At 42.0% G+C, this 21,340-nt stretch overlaps 1 protein-coding gene across 1 annotated transcript in view; it reads left to right on the top strand.

The window, feature by feature from the left end:
* Positions 1 to 334: 334 nt before the first annotated feature.
* si:dkey-121b10.7 (heparan sulfate glucosamine 3-O-sulfotransferase 3B1) overlaps positions 335 to 21,340 on the top strand; it is a 46,281-nt gene continuing 25,275 nt past the window's right edge. The window contains exon 1 of the mRNA XM_060899499.1: positions 335 to 1,037. Within this exon, the coding sequence (XP_060755482.1) occupies positions 592 to 1,037 (446 nt within the window). The 5' untranslated portion in view covers positions 335 to 591. The remainder of the gene's footprint in view (positions 1,038 to 21,340) is intronic.

Genomic DNA, 21,340 nt, shown 5'->3' on the forward strand with positions numbered 1-21,340 from the left:
CCCGGAGGAAACCCACGCGGACACGGGAAGAACATGCAAACTCCGCACAGAAAGGCCCTCGCCGGCCACGGGGCTCGAACCCGGACCTTCTTGCTGTGCGCTGCCCAATGTATAAATCATAAAATAAAAATCTTGATGTTAAAACAGGGTGTTTAAGACTTTTATTCAGTTGTATGGGCTACAAGACAATTGAAATAATCCAGCTTTAACAGTTCAGTGGAGTCCTAATTAGAGATAGAGGGGAGGGACTTGGACGTGGGCGTGGCCGAGCATCAAAACGGGAGGTGTCTGCTAGACTAGTAACCTTGTGCACTCCAATAGCACTATCCAGAAGAGCACTAGGACGCAAGTAAGGACACATGCATCTTACAAACTCATAAATGATGCTATTAGATTGTTAATGAATAGTTGTGAGGGTTGTCATTAAAGGAGCTAGTGAGGGACATGGGACAGTGTTCTGCCACACGACAAGTGACTGAAGAGACAGGAGCAGGACAGCGCGCGCTCGTCTTATAGCTTTCACGCCAGCCGTGTCCACGTTTGTTTTTACGGCATGATTCCAACATCAGCTCTTGAGAAGGACAGATACCCATGGGATGTTGGGCGACAAGGTTTAACCTGCACCTGAAAGCGCCCTCCAGACTGTCCGTGTTCTTCACCATGATCATTCTGGTCACCTATGTGTTCTACTGTCTGAGCGGATCCTGCGATTTCACACCGATCCCAGTGCGCGAGCGCAGACCCACTCTATCCCAACTCCATCAGGACCGGAACGCATCCAACCAGCGCGACTTTACAGCCCGAGGAGGCACTGAAGAAGAGACGAGACATCTTTCCGGGGACATTTCCAACTCCAACCTGTCGATATCCGACAGTTTTGGGAGTAAAGAGTTCCCGCAAGCCATCATCATCGGCGTGAAGAAGGGCGGCACGCGCGCGCTGCTCGAGTTCCTGCGCGTCCATCCCGACGTCCGAGCTGTGGGCGCAGAGCCGCACTTCTTCGACAGGTTCTACGATAAAGGGCTCGAGTGGTACAGGTGGGGTCTCATCTGATCCATCACTATGAATATCCTGTTTGCTTGCCAAATATGGTCCTATTAACATATAGGCAAAATAATCCGTGAAATTAAATATATTTGACTAAATACACCCAAAGCCACTTTTTTTTTTCATCCATGATGATGCTCATACTGACAGGTGTGAGTGCAAATAAAAAAGCAGGCATGAATTTATTTCATTTTTTACTGTCGCCTCACAGCAAGAAGGTTCCGGGTTCGAGCCCAGTGGCCGACGGGGGTCTTTCTGTGTGGAGTTTGCATGTTCTCCCCGTGTCCTCCAGGTGCTCCGGTTTGGGCTAATTGGTGGCTCAAAATTGACCGTAGGTGTGAATGGTTGTCTGTGTCTATGTGTCAGCCCTGCGATGACCTGGCGACTTGTCCAGGGTGTACCCCGCCTCTCGCCCATAGTCAGCTGTGTTAGGCTCCAGCTTGCCTGCAACCCTATAGGACAAGATAAGTGGCTACAGATGATGGATGGATATTTAATTTTTTACTGTCACCTCACAGCAAGAAGGTTCCGGGTTCGGGTCCAGTGGCCGACGGGGGCCTTTCTGTGTGGAGTTTGCATGTTCTCCCCATGTCTGCATGGGTTTCCTCCAGGTGCTCCGGTTTCCCCCACAGTCCAAAGACATGCAGGTTAGGCTAATTGGTGGCTCTAAATTGGCTGTGGGTGTGAATGAGTGTGTGAATGGTTGTTTGTCTATGTGTCAGCCCTGCGATGACCTGGCGACTTGTCCAGGGTGTACCCCGCCTCTCGCCCATAGTCAGCTGCGTTAGGCTCCAGCTTGCCTGCAACCCTATAGGACAAGATAAGTGGCTACAGATGATGGATGGATATTTCATTTTTTACTGTCGCCTCACAGCAAGAAGGTTCCGGGTTCGAGTCCAGTGGCCGACGGGGGCCTTTCTGTGTGGAGTTTGCATGTTCTCCCCGTGTCCTCCAGGTACTCCGGTTTGGGCGAATTGGTGGCTCAAAATTGACCGTAGGTGTGAATGTGAGTGTGAATGGTTGTCTGTGTCTATGTGTCAGCCCTGTGATGACCTGGTGACTTGTCCAGGGTGTACCCCGCCTTTGGCCCGTAGTCAGCTGGGATAGGCTCCAGCTTGCCTGCGACCCTGTAGGACAGGATAAGCGACTACAGATAATGGATGGATGGATATTTCATTTTTTACGGTACCGTCGCCTCACAGCAAGAAGGTTCCGGGTTCGAGCCCAGTGGCCGACGGAGGTCTTTCTGTCTGGAGTCTGCATGTTCTCACCGTTTCTGTACTGTATGGGTTTCTCTCACAGTCCAACAGAGGTGGACAGCAACGAAGTACATTTACTTGAGTACTGTACTTCAGTACACTTTGTACTTTACTTGAGTATTATTTTTTTTTAGAAACTTGTGACTTCACTACATATGAAAAAACAAATATCATACTTTTCACTCCATTACATTTTTATCAAGGTCCTCGTTACTATGAAGCAGCTTTGAAAGTGGATGTGTTTTTCTTTTCTAAAATGTGACTGTTTTTTTCGCAGGTGACACCGAGACAGTAATTGCTAGGGTCACGTCTATAGACTGTATAAAATCAAGTTCAGTGATTTCTCAGCAGCATTATTTAACACGATCAGTTGATGGCAGAATGGAAGGAGGCGGTTCTTCTGGAGAATGCACACACACACCCATGGCAATACCTAGAACCCATGTTTCAGTTTTCTGAAAGGATTAAAGATTTCTTCCATCTCATTATCTCATCTCATCTCATTATCTCTAGCCGCTTTATCCTGTTCTACAGGGTCGCAGGCAAGCTGGAGTCTATCTCAGCTGACTACGGGCGAGAGGCGGGGTACACCCTGGACAAGTCGCCAGGTCGTCACAGGGCTGACACATAGACACAGACAACCATTCACACTCACATTCACACCTACGGTCAATTTAGAGTCACCAGTTAACCTAACCTGCATGTCTTTGGACTGTGGGGGAAACCGGAGCACCCGGAGGAAACCCACGCGGACAACATGCAAACTCTGCACAGAAAGGCCCTCGCTGGCCACGGGGCTCGAACCCGGACCTTCTTGCTGTGAGGCAACAGCGCTAACCACTACACCACCGTGCCGCCGGATTAAAGATTTGTTTTGTTTTAAATGTTTGCTTTGTTTGCCGAAAACGAACCACATAACGGCCTACAAAAACTTGCCATCTGACCTGCGGAAGCATATTGAGGGATATCAACATTTTATTCCAAGAGAAAGCTTGCAATGAAGTTGTCTGTGCTTTTAGAGCTAGCGATAACGTTGCAATAGCTATGCAGTCTGGTTAGTCAAATGACTTTCTATGGATTTTCCCGCCAAGTTGCCGTCGCCTTGTCCACGGCTAACGTTTACACATAGCTAGTTAACTTGGACACTGTTAGTTAGCATGTAAAAACGGAGTTATGCTAACATGAATAACGTTAACTTATCTGAAGTGCTTTCAGAAATATGTTTTAGCATAATCTTGCCCAATCAACAGAATGTAGAAATCTTTCTTTTCTCATAGCGTTAGCTACCCAGTATGATTTCGAGTTTGAAAAGAGTTTGCTAGCATGTCAGGTGGAGCTTCACTGACTAGCTAGTTTAACGTTAAACTACCATGATGGCACAGCATGTGTTCATTTTGTGAATTCACATTTCTGTCTTTGGTAACGGCGTTAGGTTTTGTAAGCTTTGTGGCAATAATACAACGATGCGTTGACAGAAAATGCACTTTTAATGCTTAAGTATTTTTAAAAGCAAGTATTTCAGTACTTTAACTTAAGTAAAAATTTGACTGGACAACTTTCACTTGTATCGGAGTAACATTTGACCAGTGGGATCTGTACTTTGACTTCAGTAATGAAGTTGGGTACTTTGTCCACTTCTGCAGTCCAAAGACATACGGTTAGGTTAACTGGCTACTCTAAATTGTCCATAGGTGTGTGTGTGTGTGTGAATGGTTGAGGGGAGAAAACCTCTATAATCTAGTAGGATCCAACAGGAAACCACTACTGTAATTCTTCCCTAGAAACTTTGGTGGCTGAAGCTGTCAGAGCAGACCTGCCAGAACACAAGAGAAGTGTCAACCGGTACATAACCATTTTTGTCACCTGTTGTATTCTCATGCCAAAATGACATGTGGCATACCTGTAGGTGCAAAAAGCAAATAAATGAGCAAAGCACATAAAGTGCCATCCTTTCATCAAGCCATCCATCCATTGTCTTCACCGCTTATCCTACTGAGGGTCACAGGTGAGCTGGAGACAATCCATTGCAGGGTTAACACAGAGACACAGACAGCCATTCACACCTCTGGGTAATTCAGACGAGTCCGTTGACTTAATCTGCATGTCTTTGTACTGTGGGTGGAAACTGGAGAACCCAGAGACAACCCACCCAAGCACGAGGAGAACATGCAAACTCCACACAGAAAGACCCCAGTCAGGCACAAGGTTAGAACCCAGAATTTTCTTGCGGTGAGGTGACAGTGCTTATCACTGCACCACCGTGCTGCCCCATAAAGAACCTTTTAAGGCCGAAGGTGCTGGGAGGTGTGGCTTGCTTTGACAGACATGCCCCAAATGAATCAAAAACAGTTCCACGATTATCAGGTCAATATATGTAATCTTGGTCTCTATGGATATGTAAAACATCAGAATATTTCAAGTGTCAGTAACGTTGTGACTGTTACTGTGCCTGAGTAAATTGTGATAAACCAAAGGAAAGTTGATTCCAGATTTGACAGTGGGTAGCACCATGATCGCAATGATCCCATACACAAAGATGCCTTTTTTTTTTCATTTAGCAACTCCTTGACTACAACTGGACAAAAAAAAAAAAAGAAAAAAGAAATACCACAAAGTACATGTGACAAAAGTTTTAGGAAGTATAGAACTTACCAGAACAGCATTTTTAGACCTTTTTACCAGAAGTCAATTATAATACAGTTCTATTAGACCCAGTACTTAGCAAATGGACGTATGGTTTCACTTGATGTAAAATTGTAAATAGGTCATGTTGAATCAGAACAGAACACGGGGGTAAATAAAGGTTATATTTCTGCCCTCTATCTAGAAGTGAAAACTAGGATCTTTCAGAAAACATTCATTTGCTCAGCTGATGGGACATACCATATAACTCACAACAGATTTACCAGGACCAAGTTGTTTCTCGAATGCATATGTTTATTAGAATTTGTAAATAACATTTTATTTTAATTGACTAGAGATACAGTACACTTTCATTAGTTGTACAATAGCAAATGGGCATGCTTAGCTTAATATATCCATCCATCCATCCATTATCTGTAGCCGCTTACCCTGTGTAGGGTCGCGGGCAAGCTGGAGCCTATCCCAGCTGACTATGGACAAGAGGCGGGGTACACCCTGGACAAGTTGCCAGGTCATTGCAGGGCTGACACAGAGACAAACAACCATTCACACACTCATTCACACCCACGGCCAATTTAGAGCCACCAATTAGCCTAACCTGCATGTCTTTGGACTGTGGGGGAAATCGGAGCACCTGGAGGAAACCCATGCAGACATGGGGAGAACATGCAAACTCCACACAGAAAGGCCCCCGTTGGCCACTGGGCTTGAACCCAGGACCTTCTTGCTGTGAGGCGACAGTGCTAACCACTACACCACCGTGTCACCCCCCTAATTAATTAATTAATAAGGAAGGAAGGAAGGAAGGAAAAACCTTCTAGATGAAACTGATTATCACAAAACACATTCACATAAGTATTACCTGTTTAGTAAAGGTCCATAATATTTTATTTTTAACAAGAGAACATTGTGTTAGAGTTTACAGATTGGAGGCAAGTCTAGCCCAGTTGGTATAACAAAATCTCAATATGCCATGTCTCAGAATATGGAAGAGGGAAAACAACACAGAAGAGGTCAGGGGAACTCTGTAGCAGTTTACTAATGATGCAGTGTTGTGGTTGCATTGCAAAACATTCAAAAATGGATACAAATGAGAAGATATTGCAGGCATATTGTTTCAGAACCCAACTAATAAAGGATTCTTTTCATTTTTTATTTCAACTGAATAGTAGAATTACACAATAACAGCAGAGCTGGAATCATAACCCAGGATCTAATGACTCAAAGAAATCAACTACATACAAAGAATGTGCTATTGGGCATTTCTATCAAAAGTGGAGAAACTGCGGGATCTACCACTGTATTGGTCAGTACTATGATTCATTTGGAAGCCACAAAATGGAGTTACTATATTTGTTTTATCACAGCTCTTGCTAAACGTAGGCAGTTTGTCCCATAAAAAGTGGAGACCTGTCAAACTTCTTTGACAACATGTAGATTAGTCATGTATGGGACTAATGGACAGTCTCGGACATATGGATTAAAGGGGGGTTGCATGAATTACATATGGCCCTTTTCCACTACCCTTTTTCAGCTCACTTCAGCTCGCTTCAGCTCACTTCAGCCCGACACGGCTCGCGTTTCGACTACCAAAAAACAGCACGACTCAGCTCGCTTCAGCCCTGCTTAGCCCCTAAAACTCGCACGGTTTTGGAGTGGGGCTGAAGCGAGCCAAAGCGAGCCGAGTGAAGCTAGGGGCGTGAGCAAACACTCCCCTGTGCACTGATTGGTGAGGAGGAGTGTCCTCACATGCCCACACACGCCCCGCGAGCACGCTGGGATCTGTAAACACCGCAAACCCGGAAGGAGAAGAATTATGAATTATGAGAATTTCTGAAGCCTTATGCGCCTCGCCTCATCTATACGCTCTTGCCAGTATCTGTTCGCGTTGTCGGTGACAACAAGCCACAGAACCAAGACCAGCAACACTAACGACTCCATGTCCTCCATGTTTATTGTTTACTATTCGGGTCGTGAGACTACCGCTTAAAAGCTCACTGATGTCACTGTTTGCGCTGCTTAACGACATCACGTGACGTCCACCCACTTTCGCTAACTCCACCCAATGTGTCCACCCACTTCCAGCCAGCACGGTTCAGCGCGGTTGTAGTCGAAATGCAACTCCAACAGCCCCACTCAGCTCGACTCAGCCCAACTCAGCACGGCACGGCTCAGCCCGACTCAGCCGCGTTTGTAGTGGAAAAGCGGCAATAGAAAACTTATCCTTTCTTCAGAAGTTGGTGACATCACTGGTTGTGTTGGGGCAGATTACAGAGGAACCTGTAGAAGATCCATCAGATTGGGATCTGCATGGTCCTAGTTACAAATGGCTACCGAGTCAGTTGGCTACACAAACAGAACCCTACAACTACATCATCCACTGTGTTTAAAAGCAAGCAGAAACCACTTACTTATCTCCAGGAATAACTGGTAACCTCTGCTAATTATTAAATGTATCACTGCTTGATGACCATGTAATTATTCCAACAAATCTGTAATTTCGTACAGAAGCCTAAATTTGTGCAATGGCTACTTCAGATGTTTGCTAAGCTCCAGTCTTGTAGCATCAGTTTTTGACTAGTCTGGTAGAGCCCTATCAAGTTTCTGTTTGGAAACATGAAGACTAATGTTGTTGACCATGAATGGACTGTTTAAGACTTACAGAAAAAGTGTGTTTGCATGGATATGACACAACTCCTCCTGTCTTCAGAGCTTAGTGACATCACCCTTCTCCAGTGAAGCATTGACAGACTAGAGGAACCCAAGGTTCTTTGTCGGGATCTGTGTGTTTTGTGGTTGTGTTCTTGAGTCATTCTATGACTTCCGAGTTGGTGAATAAAATTTGGTGCTAATTGGGTGCAAGCAGAGCCCTATAATTAACTACAGTGTCCAAAGTGTTTGAAAAATATTTGCTTGTCTCCAGGAGTGATGAGGAGCCAATGCTAATGCTGCATTCACTAAGAAGCCAGAATTTGCAGTCACATCATTTTCAATGGATGTGTGTTTTGTTTGCACCAAATTAGCCAAATAAAAGAAAGAAAGAAAGCAAGAAAGCACAACTTTATTCATCATACACTTGTTCCTCTCTGCATTTAACCCAGCTGTAGCAGTGAAAACACACATGCACACACACATACCCAGAGCAGTGGGCAGCCATGCTCACAACGCCCGGGGAGCAGGTGGGAGTTAGGTGCCTCGCTCAAGGGCACCTCAGCCCAAGGCCGTCCCATATTAACCTAACCGCATGTCTTTGGACTGTGGGGGAAACCGGAGCACCCAGAGGAAACCCACGCAGACACGGCGAGAACATGCAAACTCCACACAGAAAGGCCCTCACCAGCCGCTGGGCTCGAACCCAGAACATTAGTGATCATGAGTTTATGATGTATTTGCTTTCACAAAACAGTAAACTGTATGGTTTATTTAATGCTGATGGTGTGAGCAGCCATATTGACATGAAATTAAATACTGAACTAGGGGTTGAGGAGACTTTCCAGATTTCCTCAGTAGGAATTCCAAATTGTTTTCTCTAGTCTGAGGTTGGAAATTCCAAGTTACAAGCTTTAGTCGAAAGCAACATCTCATCTCATTATCTCTAGCCGCTTTATCCTGTTCTCCAGGGTCGCAGGCAAGCTGGAGCCTATCCCAGCTGACTACGGGTGAAAGGTGGGGTACACCCTGGACAAGTCGCCAGGTCATCACAGGGCTGACACACAGACAACCATTCACATTCACACCTACGGTCAATTTAGAGTCACCAGTTAACCTAACCTGCATGTTTTGGACTGTGGGGGAAACCAGAGCACCCGGAGGAAACCCATGCGGATACGGGGAGAACATGCAAACTCCACACAGAAAGGCCCTCGCCGGCCACAGGGCTTGAACCCGGACCTTCTTGTTGTGAGGTGACAGCGCTAACCACTATACCACCCCACTAACAAAGATCTATAGCAAAAAGTATTTTTGCTTCAATATGACACCAAACACCCATCCTTCCTTCGGAATTGGTCTTGTCACCATCATTCCATTAAGGAATGTGCCAGAGGAACCCGAGGTAGATCCTTCTTGTTGGGATTTGTGCTTGTGGTTTTGGTAGTGAGTCAAACTATTACTTCCAAATAGCTTAAAAAGTTCCTTTAAAAATGACGGGTATGCCAATTATTTCACATGTTGTCATGCTGTTGTTGACCTTCTCCAACAAATCTATAATTTGAACCAAGAGCTAATAGCAGCAGTTTCAGTCTGAAGGCAAAAACTGTTTGAGTCATGGATATGACAAAAAAAGGAACCTCAACCTTTCTTCAGGAATGGTTGACATCATCCTCATTCAATGGTGCAGTGGTAGATTAAGGAGGAACATGAGTTAGATGCTTCAGATTGGAATCTGCATGCTTGTGGTTGTTTTTGTGAATCATTCTATTACTGTGAGACATGCTACGGCTTATACCACATCTTATAAATTCTTTCTAAATGGCTGAAAAGGGTTTCATGTGAGAGTTTCATTCAGAAGCTTAACAACTATGATTAAAAATGTTTAAGAGTGAAGGTCTGTAATGTTTTAATTTTCTTATAGGGCTAGACTGTTTTGGAGAGTTTAAACAAAGTGTTTCTCTTATGCCACAGCAATTTGGCAACAATTACGGATTTGTTCATTAAAGACTGATGCATCATACTTTTTTAGCAGTTTATAGGTACGTTTAATGGTGTGGAAAGTCCGCAAAACAAGTTAGTTCCTGTAATCACTTGTTTTATAACAGCTATAAACAGACACTTTTTCACCAGCTTCTTTTTTCTCTTGTTTAGAGATGATATGACAAAAAAAAATGCAGATTGTCATGTTATCAAGAAATCAGTAAGTGGAAATCCCTCTGTTTGAAGACTTTCACATGGCATAAAACTTACACTGACACTGGAGACTCCTTCCTTGAATGTTAGATAGTCACCTTACAGAAACCTGATTATATTAAATATTATGTGTGTTTTTTGTTAATAGCTCATTTTAATCCATCCATCATCCATAGCCGCTTATCCTGTGCAGGGTGGCAGGCAAGCTGGAGCCTATCCCAGCTGACTATGGGCGTGAGGCGGGGTACACCCTGGACAAGTTGCCAGATCATTGCAGGGCTGACACATAGAGACAAACAACCATTCACACTCACATTCATGTCTTTGAACTGTGGGGGAAACCGGAGCACCCGGAGGAAACCCATGCAGACACGGGGAGAACATGCAAACTCCACACAGAAAGGCCCCCGTCGGTCACTGGGCTCAAACCTAGGACCTTCTTGCTGTGAGGCGACAGTGCTAACCACTACACCACCATGCCGCCAGCTAATTTTAATTTTCTTTCGAATTTGTTTGAGATTATATGTAGCATCTGCCATGCAGGTTCCTGTGAATTAGCTGTTACTATAGAAACACTCATGTCGTAAAGGAAATGCATTAATATAAACCTGTCATTTGCCTGGGAGCCAATCAGATTCAAGGATTTTAGTAGTACTGTGGTATAAAGTAATTTTGTCTACATAGTAGGACTATTAGTTCATATGTTGCTTGTTTATGATGGTGCTGATTAAAAAGTGATGGGTTTTTTTTTGGTAGTGTGTACTTTGTCTCGTTGTTCTTCCACATTTCCCATCTGCTCTGTTGCTTCCTTATGACTATTTTCCAGCACAAATGAATAGCATAGGCGAGATAGGATGACAACTTTGTGTATATCTGGTTTTATAATGTAATCTAACACAGTATTTCTGGAAAATTTATTTCGAATCCAGCAGTCCTGATCTGGCTAATGAGCTACAGGCTACTAATTTTCTCAAGCTGTTGGGTTGGAACTGGACTGAAGTCTTTTGGAAAGTAGGTCTACAGGAACCGGATTCATGAACTCTGATTTAGTACACCATGAAAAGGAGACAGCTGTTGTGTAGACCTGGACTCTGCTTTGCTTAGCCAGGCAAAATGTCACTTTCTTGGAAGTAATCATAATTTATTGCACTTTTGGAACAAATCTTAATTTGTGTGAGGAGGTCGATAGTTTATGTATGGAGACAGTGGTTTTAATATCCATTCTGTTATGATGCACAGGTAGTGAGTAAAGAAAATATGGAGCTAAATGACTTAAAATCAGGGGAGGTTTCTCTGTAGTTAAATTGTTCTTGGATAAATGTTTGATTCTGGCTTCAGTATGAAGAGATGTACTGTATGGATATTTTCCACTTGCATGTAAAGCACAAAAAAACCCCAACAACCCCACAATCACATATTTTATTCTTAAGCAAATCAATCTAGACAGGTTTATTTCTTCATACTTACTTTGTTGTGGATTATCCCAGTTAACTGTGTGTTCAGTGTTTGTGTGCTTCATTGATCTTTGTCCCTTGTCACGCCGGTTGGTTCATTAATATCACTTGCCAATAACATTCACAGCTTAGAGCACTCACTCACTGGCAAGACATTCAATCTGCTGCCAATAAAACGGCTGTTTATTGACCTACATAGCTCTCTCTCTCTCTCTCTCTCTCTCTCTCTCTAGCAGTGTCTCAAAGGAATGAGACCAACATACACCTGGATTGATAGGGATATGAATACTTCAAATATTTTGAGTTGTGTTCGTGAACAGAGGTTGGAATTGTGGAAAATGGCTTGCATAATTTTCTTTCTGGTAGAATGACCTTGTGTAATAGTGCCCCCCCACACACACACACATTATGTCATCACTGTTTGTGTGGGGACCATAACCAGATGCCAGACCTGTCAACACCAGTGAGATTGCGTGTGTGCGTGTGTGTGTGTGTATGGGTGCGTGCTTAGTCACAAGTCAGGTATTGAGCTTGCCAGCTGAAGCTGATGAAAGTCTAAAGGGATAAAGGAAGTAGTTGCTGTGTGTGTGTGTGTGTGTGTGTGTGTGTGTGTAATTAAATGCCCATTTTTTCCACACATTACCATGTATTGCAAGTCTACTATAACAGTAAAAGAAGCAAAATGCCTGTATTTGTCACAAGATACTTCCAAATTAGTTTCTGTATCCATGTGACTGTAATGCTCTTAAACAACGGCAATAAAACTACTGTTTTCACGACTCCATAAATTCCCAGCTGATGTGAAGGTTATCTCCAAATCGATTCCATGTGAGCTTCAGCTGCTCGTGGTTCCCTCCCTACCTGATGTTGTTACTCTGTTGTCTGATGAGAGGTAATTAACCTGCGAGCTGCTCGGTGCTTTAGCCCGTATCAGATATTGGCATGGTTTACGATGCTGTAAACTGTGCTGTTGTAAATAAATACAGTTTGAGTTTGTGTGCTGTTCTGTTCATTCACCTGAATCAGACAAAAGAAATTCGCTTTTAGTCTCCAATATTTCAAGAATTAAAATCATATCAAATTTTAAAACTTGTCACTTAAGTCATTGAAGTTGAAAGTTGCATTTAGAAGATGGCTCTGGACACTTACAGTTTTGCTACGATGGCTGAGGACTAAAATCATCATGAGAACTTTAGGACTGCAGTTGTCATGAACAATTTTGCCCTCAAATCTCTATCAATGAACAGTTGATCACTTCAACAAAACAGACTTCATACTAAAACAATAACCAGTTTCCTGGTTACACAGTTGTACTTTTTTGACTGCTGTATATAGGACACTGTTATCGAAGCCAGTTATTTATAATCACGCTATCTGTTATCACCCAGATGAGGATGGGTTCCTTTTTGAGTCTGGTTCCTCTCAAGGTTTCTTCCTCATGTCGTCTGAGGGAGTTTTTCCTCGCCATCGTCGCCACAGGCTTGTTCATCAGGGATAAATAAATTTATTAGGGATAAAATTAACTCATATGATTTAAAGTATTTAATTTTCTGTAAAGCTGCTTTACGACAATGTCTGTTGTTAAAAGCGCGATACAAATAAACTTGACTTAAGTCATATAAAACACTACATGTGAACAGGGTCATTTTGAAATCAACAGATATCACAGAAACCTTGTAAAGTAATTACAGATGTTCTTTCAAGTGTTTTTTTAATTTTTATTAATATTTAATGAAAATAAAAAATTTCACCAGGAAGATACTAATCAGGGAAATAATTATTGATAGAAATGGTTTTTGGAAAATATTTTTTATTGTAGTCACTCACCAATCACCATTCACTGTTATAAAATTCGTATTTTTCAGGATAAAATCTAAAATAAATGTGAAAATTATGAATGTTTTCAGTTAATAAATGCTGGTAATCTGGGAATGGAGTTGGGTTTTTTTTGGTTCTGAATGTACTGGACATAAAACTTTCCCGAATTTCCACAGTGGTCACTGCAATTTATAAAGTTTCTAAAGGAAATTGACATGTATAACATACTTATACAATAGTTACTTCTGGTCCACTAATCTGGGCTAGGTTTCCCGATAACGTTGCTGTGGCAGCGGGGGTGTGGTCAAGCGTCGGTCTGTGACCGGAGGGCGGAGTCAGGGAAGGTAAGTGGCAGAATCACTGCACCTGAGGTCTATTAACGTGTGTTTGTGTGTCTTCCCCAGTGACCGCGCCCTATTTAAAGAGAGAGCTCTCTCTTTAAATAGGGCACGGTCACTGGGGAAGACACACAAACACACGTTAATAGACCTCAGGTGCAGTGATTCTGCCACTTACCTTCCCTGACTCCCCCCTCCGGTCACAGACCGACGCTTGACCATGCCCCCGCTGCCACAGTTGCCCTTTTGCGCTAAAGAACGAGTTGAGAGACTCTCTTAAAGAAGATATGCAGAACCATGGCCTCACTTTTTTTGTTTATAAATGCCTTGAGACCTCAAGAATGGCATAGGAATAGTTTTAAGCATAAACAATAAATCTAATATAGTTATTTTTATGATTAAAATGATTCATATAGGTAGCGGTCCGAGTGAATGACCTTGACATCTGTGACGTCACAGTGGGAAGGCTATCAGTCTCATTGCCATTTCCGCTATACTAAAACACAGAGCTGACTGCAACTTCAAGCCTCCATTTTGAGCTAATTTATTGCCATGCCATGTAGATGTGTTGCTGTCGGGTGCAGCAACACGACAGAAGGTGGATTTATGTTGCATTCATGGCCCAAGAATGTTCAAACTGCAAAGATTTGGATGCGTTTTGCGAGATGTTCACAAGCACATTGGGTGCCTACGGAGTGGTCTCTCCTCTGCTCTGCACATTTTACTGAAGACTTGTACGAGACCTCTGATCTGTTGAGGAGCGTTGGCTATAAGCCCGTATTGAAAGAGGGTGCAGTACCAACAGTTAAAGAAAAAGAAAACTACAAGAAAAGGAAAGTAAGTTCTGCCGGAGTTCTAACATTAGCCAATGTGAGAGAGGCCTTCAGTTGCTTAGAAGTTACCGTGGGGTCCTTTGTGACCTCGCCGACTATCACACGCCTTGCTCTTGGAGTGATCTTTGTTGGTCGACCACAGGGTAACAATGGTCTTGAATTTCCTCCATTTGTACACAATCTGTCTGACTGTGGATTGGTGGAGTCCAAACTCTTTTTAGAGATGGTTTTGTAACCTTTTCCAGCCTGATGAGCGTCAACAACGCTTTTTCTGAGGCCCTCAGAAATCTCCTTTGTTCATGCCATGATACACTTCCACATACATGTGTTGTATAGATCAGACTTTGATAGATCCCTGTTCTTTAAATAAAACAGGGTGCCCACTCACACCTGATTGTCATCCCACTGATTGAAAACACCTGACTCTAATTTCACCTTCAAATTAACTGCTAATCCTAGAAGTTCACATACTTTTGCCACTCACAGATATGTAATATTGGATCATTTTCCTCAATAAATAAATGACCAAGTATCATATTTTTGTCTCATTTGTTTAACTGGGTTCTCTTTATCTACTTTTAGGACTGGTGTGAAAATCTGATGATGTTTTAGGTCATATTTATGCAGAAATATAGAAAATTTTAAAGGGTTCACAAACTTTCAAGCACCATTGTAAAATATGAAAGCATATCAGATGAAGATTAAAAGGAAGAAAGGATGCCAATCTTACCAGAAACACCTTTAACAGAAATGTACAAATCAACCTGAGCTAGCTATCCAGCTAGCTGATGTGCTATAAAGTGAGTGTGGCTTCTTCGGGATCTATTTCCACTTGTGGAGCAAAAATAAAGTGGGCATTTTGTCCGAAATGTTATTTCCTCAATATTAATTTCTTGTCTGTAGAACTGATGTATAAAACAAGATCACACTTGAGTTCATGTGGTTGTACAGAATATCAGCACAGCTGTGATTAGCTACGGCACTTGGCACGCGACTGAAGCACATTTTGACATTTAATATTACAGTTTAGGGGCAGCACGGTGGTGTAGTGGTTAGCGCTGTCGCCTCACAGCAAGAAGGTCCGGGTTCAAGCCCTGTGGCCGGCGAAGGCTTTTCTGTGTGGAGTTTGCATGTTCTCCCCGTGTCCGCGTGGGTTTCCTCCGGGTGCTCCAGTTTCCCCCACAGTCCAAAGACATGCAGGTTAGGTTAACTGGTGACTCTAAATTGACCGTAGGTGTGAATGTGAGTGTGAATGGTTTTCTGTGTCTATGTGTCAGCCCTGTGATGACCTGGTGACTTGTCCAGGGTGTACCCCGCCTTTCGCCCGTAGTCAGCTGGGATAGGCTCCAGCTTGCCTGCGACCCTATTGAAGGATAAAGCAGCTAGAGATAATGAGATGAGATATTACAGTTTAAGAGAAAACATGGTTAACTGATTTAAAAATCAGAAATAATTGATGTTACTGCCATTTTTTTGTCATTTTCTAAATGTTCTACCTGTTAGACTGTCATTTCTACTTGTTGTGCCTGAAGATTTCTTCATTATACATATTGCCACATTTCCAAAAAAGTTGGGATGCTGTGTAAAACATAAATAAAAACAGAATGCGGTGATTTGCAAATCAAGGAAACTCTGTATTTCAGTGGAAATAGTACAAAGACAATATAACAAATATTGAAACTGAGAAATTTTTATTGTTTTGAATTTGATTCCAGCAACATGTTTCAAAAAAGTTGGGGGGGGGGGGGGAAGAAAAGACTGGACAATTTGTGTAATGCTAAAAAGAAAAAGAAAAAACTGATTAGGTTAATGGGCAACAGCATATGAGAGAAAATCATTCCCACCATTTATTTCACGGCATGGCTGTTCACAAGCAGTGTTTATAAAGTGTTCGCCAATTCAAGATTGTAGCTATTTACAGATATTTACATGATATACTCCCAATTTTAAATTTCTATTTTCTCATCGTGATTGTAGATTAGCTGTTATGGAAGGTGACATGATCCAATGCCGATTGATGAATATAGATTTTCAGTGGGGAGAAAAATCTACGGTCAAATCAAGGGATCAATGTTTTGACACATCATTAGTTAACTACTCTTCATACCAAATGATGCCTCACCGTATTAGAATACACAAGGTGACTGAAATGTTCTAAGTGCTGATACAAGCATGAGATGAATATTCTTCCTGGGTAAGCACAAGAATAGCATGTCGATTCAGGATGGAGTATCGACATAAACTGATGTAAAATCAACAGTGATGTATGAATCTGCTGGTGAATTCGATTGCTGAAAAGCCATTAGACTGCGTCGGGCCCTAACAGTGCCTTAGTTTAGGCTGGTTCACACAAAATAGTGTACCTCAAATATATCATTATGGTCTATGTAAATTTGGTTAGAATACATTTCAAAGGATTTCTTTATTACTTTCAAGCATACTTGTTAACTGGTTTATTTTACTCTTTAATTAATCCCACAATTCTACTGTACAAGGGTGTGTGTGTGTGTGTGTGTGTGAGAGAGAGAGAGAGAGGTTTTGCAATCTCTCTCTCTCTCTCTCTCTCTCTCTCTCTCTCTGCACACATGGACTTATAAGGGAGAACATTGCCCACTTGGTATTGTGAATAACAGTTGAAATAATCCTGATTGCATGATCGGGGGGTAACAGTGAAATTAAAAAAAAAAGCACGGGGAACACATTTACTTAATTATTTAGCTTATTATTTGCCCATTCTTTCATGTGAACGTTTGTTCATTTAATTAAAAACATGCTTGGAATAAAAAAAAAATTGCCAAAAACGTAAAATAGTTTCATTAATTAATTACCACATTATATATGTAATGCTTCTAGATGATACTATATATTACTGTATCTTATTTTAAACACTATATTTCATTAGATTTTGGTTAAAACGAACGCTATGTGACTTTATCGACTGGATTTAGCAACTACTAATGCCTTCAGCAACTACAGTACGATTGCCTTTAGCAATTACTTATGCCTATATTGGGGACTGCAAAGATGCTCTTTGTCCTGTTGCTCTTTAGACTCCTTCTTACGAGTGAGTTTGGGAAAACCACGTACAGAGACAACGTTCGTTGCTTAAGAGAGTCTCTCAACTCTCTCTTTAGCTTTAAAGGGCAACATTATCAGGAAACCTAGCCCAGACTGATTCATATGGCAGCATATTCAGCCATGCCCAAAAAAGAAAAACGGATCAGTATTATGTTATAATGTAAAACTTTACTGTGATAACAAGATGTTTTTCATTTTATTATGACACAAACTTTTATCACAATGTAACAAACTTTTCTTGTTATAACTATACACTGTAAAACCCGATAAGGTTACTGAGCTCAAAAATTTTATTGAAACCGATTACGTAAAAATTTTTGAGGTAAGTAACTTAAAATTTTTAAGGTAAGATTTCTTAAAAATTACAATTAAGTGTAACTATAGTGTAATTTTTAAGAAATCTTACCTTAAAAAATTTAAGTTACTTACCTCAAAAATTTTTACGTAATCAGTTTCAATAAAATTTTTGAGCTCAGTGACCTTATCGGGTTTTACAGTGTATACTATTTATCTTACGCATATTTATTACAATATCATCCACCTTGCTCAATAACAGTAGAATCTTGGCATGTCTCAACCGAAGTATGAAGCAGAACTTAATCAAATTGTGTAAATGAGCCAGTTTATTCATTCACAACACACCGTTTCTTCATTACCTCCGCCAACTTTGTTGGAGGAGGTTATGCTTAAGCTGTTTGTTTGTTTGTTTGACTGTTCTCAATATAACTCAAAAAGTAGTGAACGGATTTTGATGAAATTTGGAGGAAAGGTGAGCCATGGCCCAAGGAACAAACAATTAGATTTTGATGCAAATCTGGATATGTATGTGGAACCAGGATTTCTTTGTCTTTTCCCAACATAACTCAAAAAGTAGTGAACAGATTTGGATGAAATTTGGTGTACAGCTTTAGTATTATCCTAGGTTCAAGTGATTTGAATTTGATAACGTGGCTTGGTGGAGGTATGGACTCTACCATGTGCCCTTCTAGTTCTTACGTAAGTTTCATGTTATAGCCTAACAATATAAATTACCTTAGGTTATAACGTTTTATAAGTTATCCTCTTAAAATGTAATGTTTTATAATAATTTGTCATGTTATAACAAGATAAATAGCATATTGTGATAACAAGAAAAGTTTATTCTTAGAACAAAAGTTTGTATGACATAATAACGTGAAAACACCTTGTTAACAATACACTTTTCACATTATAGCATGATACTGATCCGTTTTTCTTTTTCTGGTGTGTCAACAGTACGCTTCTGTAGTTTCAACTACATTTGTATTGTGTTCATATTCTTGAGTTTGTCCTTGTAGAATCTGCTAATATGACAAACTATCGATTGCCAGAAACAGACCCTGGTCACAAACATAAAATTCATCATTGACTGATCAGGTTTATGGATGCTGAGGTGGAAAAAAACGATTATTTTCATGCATCCTGTCTCCACATCAGTGTTCAGAGATAGATGACTTGTCAATACTAACCTTCAGACTCCATTACACTCATATACCAGCCAAGCAAATTTCATTGAGCGTTGGTACAATCAGTCATTGTTAATTTAGTCTTGGGTTATAAAGATTATGATAAGTAAGCAGTATAAGCAAAAGCATATTAAAACTGTTGCATGCTGTCATCACAAAGAGTAGTTTTATAATGAGACTCAAACTTAGCTTTTGAAAGTAAATGCGAGAATTCTTGTCTGGTATTCATTGGTATCAAGACTTCATCATAGTCATTATTCTAGGTGGCTCATGCAGTGTAGTCTTAGGGCTTGTACATATACATCAATTTGGAACAGCCCTGGATCAGCAGGAATGGCTGAAGTGCCCTTGAGCAAGGCACCTAAACCCCAACTGCTCCCCAACTGGGTATGTTGTACAGTATGTTGCTCTGGATAAGAGCGTCTGCTAAATGCCACTAATGTAATGTCTCGTCTTGTCTCGTCTTCTTCCGCTTATCCGGGGCCGGGTCGCGGAGGCAGCAGTCTGAGCATGGAAACCCAAACTTCCCTTTCCCCAGACACCTCGGCCAGCTCCTCGGGAAGAACACCGAGGTGTTCCCAGGCCAGCCGAGAGACATAGTCCCTCCAGCATGTCCTGGGTCTTCCCCGGGGCCTCCTCCCGGGGAGACATGCCTGGAACACCTCCCCAGGGAGGCGTCCAGGAGGCATCCGAAAGAGATGCCCGAGCCACCTCAGCTGATTCCTCTCAATGTGGAGGAGCAGCGGCTCTACTCCGAGCTCCTCCTGAGTGATTGTGCTTCTCACCCTATCTCTAAGGGAGCGCCCAGCCACCCTGCGAAGGAAACTCATTTCGGCCGCTTGTATCCGCGATCTTGTTCTTTCGGTCATTACCCAAAGCTCATAACCATAGGTGAGAGTCGGAATGTAGATCGACTGGTAAATCGAGAGCTTCGCCTTTTGGCTCAGCTCATTCTTCACCACGACGGACCGGTAAAGCGACCGCATCACTGCGGAGGCCGCACCGATCCGCCTGTCGATCTCACGCTCTATCCTTCCCTCACTCGTGAACAAGATCCCGAGATACTTAAACTCCTCCACTTGAGGCAGGACTTCTCCACCAACCTGGAGAGGGCAAGCCACCCTTTTCTGGTCGAGAACCATGGCCTCTGACTTGGAGGTGCTGATTTTCATCCCAGCTGCTTCACACTCGACTGCAAACGAATGTAAAGTAATGCAGTCAAAATATAACACACATCCTCAACAAACCCATCCGAATGCAGAAACTCAATACATTAGCTCAAGTATCCAAGCATGAATAAGGTCAAAGTGGGGTCACGTTATCTGGATGCAGGTGGTCTTATGCTAAAGAAACCTGTGTGGCCAGTTCACTGAACTCACCTCCATTGAACAGAGAGGTTTATCTGTGATTAGTCTATGGAGACTGTGATAGAAACATAACCTTAGTGAACCATTAATAACAACAGTAATGGTATGTGTCGTAGGGTATGAATAAAAAGACACAAACAATTTTGAATATTTTGTTATTTAATACAAAAGAACCAAAGTTGTGAGCCAAAAAAAGTGCCAAAATAAACTACAATACTACACCTAAATGCAGTGTTGTAGTCGAGTCACTAAACCTCGAGTCCGAGTCCAGTCTCGAGTCTCCAGTGTTCAAGTCCGAGTCATTAAAGAAAATTTCGAGTTGAGTCCACGACTGATCCGAGTCGAGTCCAATAACAAGACTCCAACCGCACCATTTGACGGTGGCCGTTTAGCTCCATTAACATTAGTTTGTTCTTGAACATGACGTATGAACAGGTGAATGTGCATTCTCTTTGTCAGGGAGTGCGAAGTATTCCGTCAGAGATGGTTGGGAGATGGATGTAAGTACAGAAGGTGTGTTTATTAATACAAGTGAAGACAGGTAAACAATCCAGAACAGGCACTTGGTTGAGTGAGACATAAACAGGCTATTGTAGACTCGGCAGAATCAAAGACGAGAAACAGGAAATCAGAGATCAGGAAACCAAACAAGGAAATAAGGCTCGGTAATGTGTCAGCAACGCAACTCAATACTTCACAAAGTAAGTGTGTTTTCACAGTTTTTATATACGCACGCTGATTGCGCCTGAAAGTGCATATCACAAGTAAATTCAGGAGCAAGATCAATGTAATTCTCCTATTTTATATTAAACTTTGGTCAAATATCTGTCACATTTTGCATTTTGTGCAATTTTTTTACCTTGCGCAATACCAGAAAAATTCAGTTGAAATCAAGCCATTTGAGGCAAATTCGTCCGCCTCTGAAAAAACTTGCCATTTGGATTTCCCGGCAAACATTGATTTTCGTGTCGTCGCGTGCAGGACGCCTCCTTCTGAATCCTACGTCAGCGCTGGTTTGTTTATGAGAAAACGACCTGGTGATTTTCTGCAAATTTCTTCAACGTTATCACGTAATTATTAAAATAGTTAACAGGTGTATCGCAGGAGGTTGTAGCAACACCAGTCTTGATGGGATTAGTACTCATCATTTTCCAAAAGACCGGACAGTGAGAGA

This window comes from Neoarius graeffei, chromosome 18 (genome assembly GCF_027579695.1).
Source record: "Neoarius graeffei isolate fNeoGra1 chromosome 18, fNeoGra1.pri, whole genome shotgun sequence".
NCBI classification, from domain to species: Eukaryota; Metazoa; Chordata; class Actinopteri; order Siluriformes; family Ariidae; genus Neoarius; species Neoarius graeffei.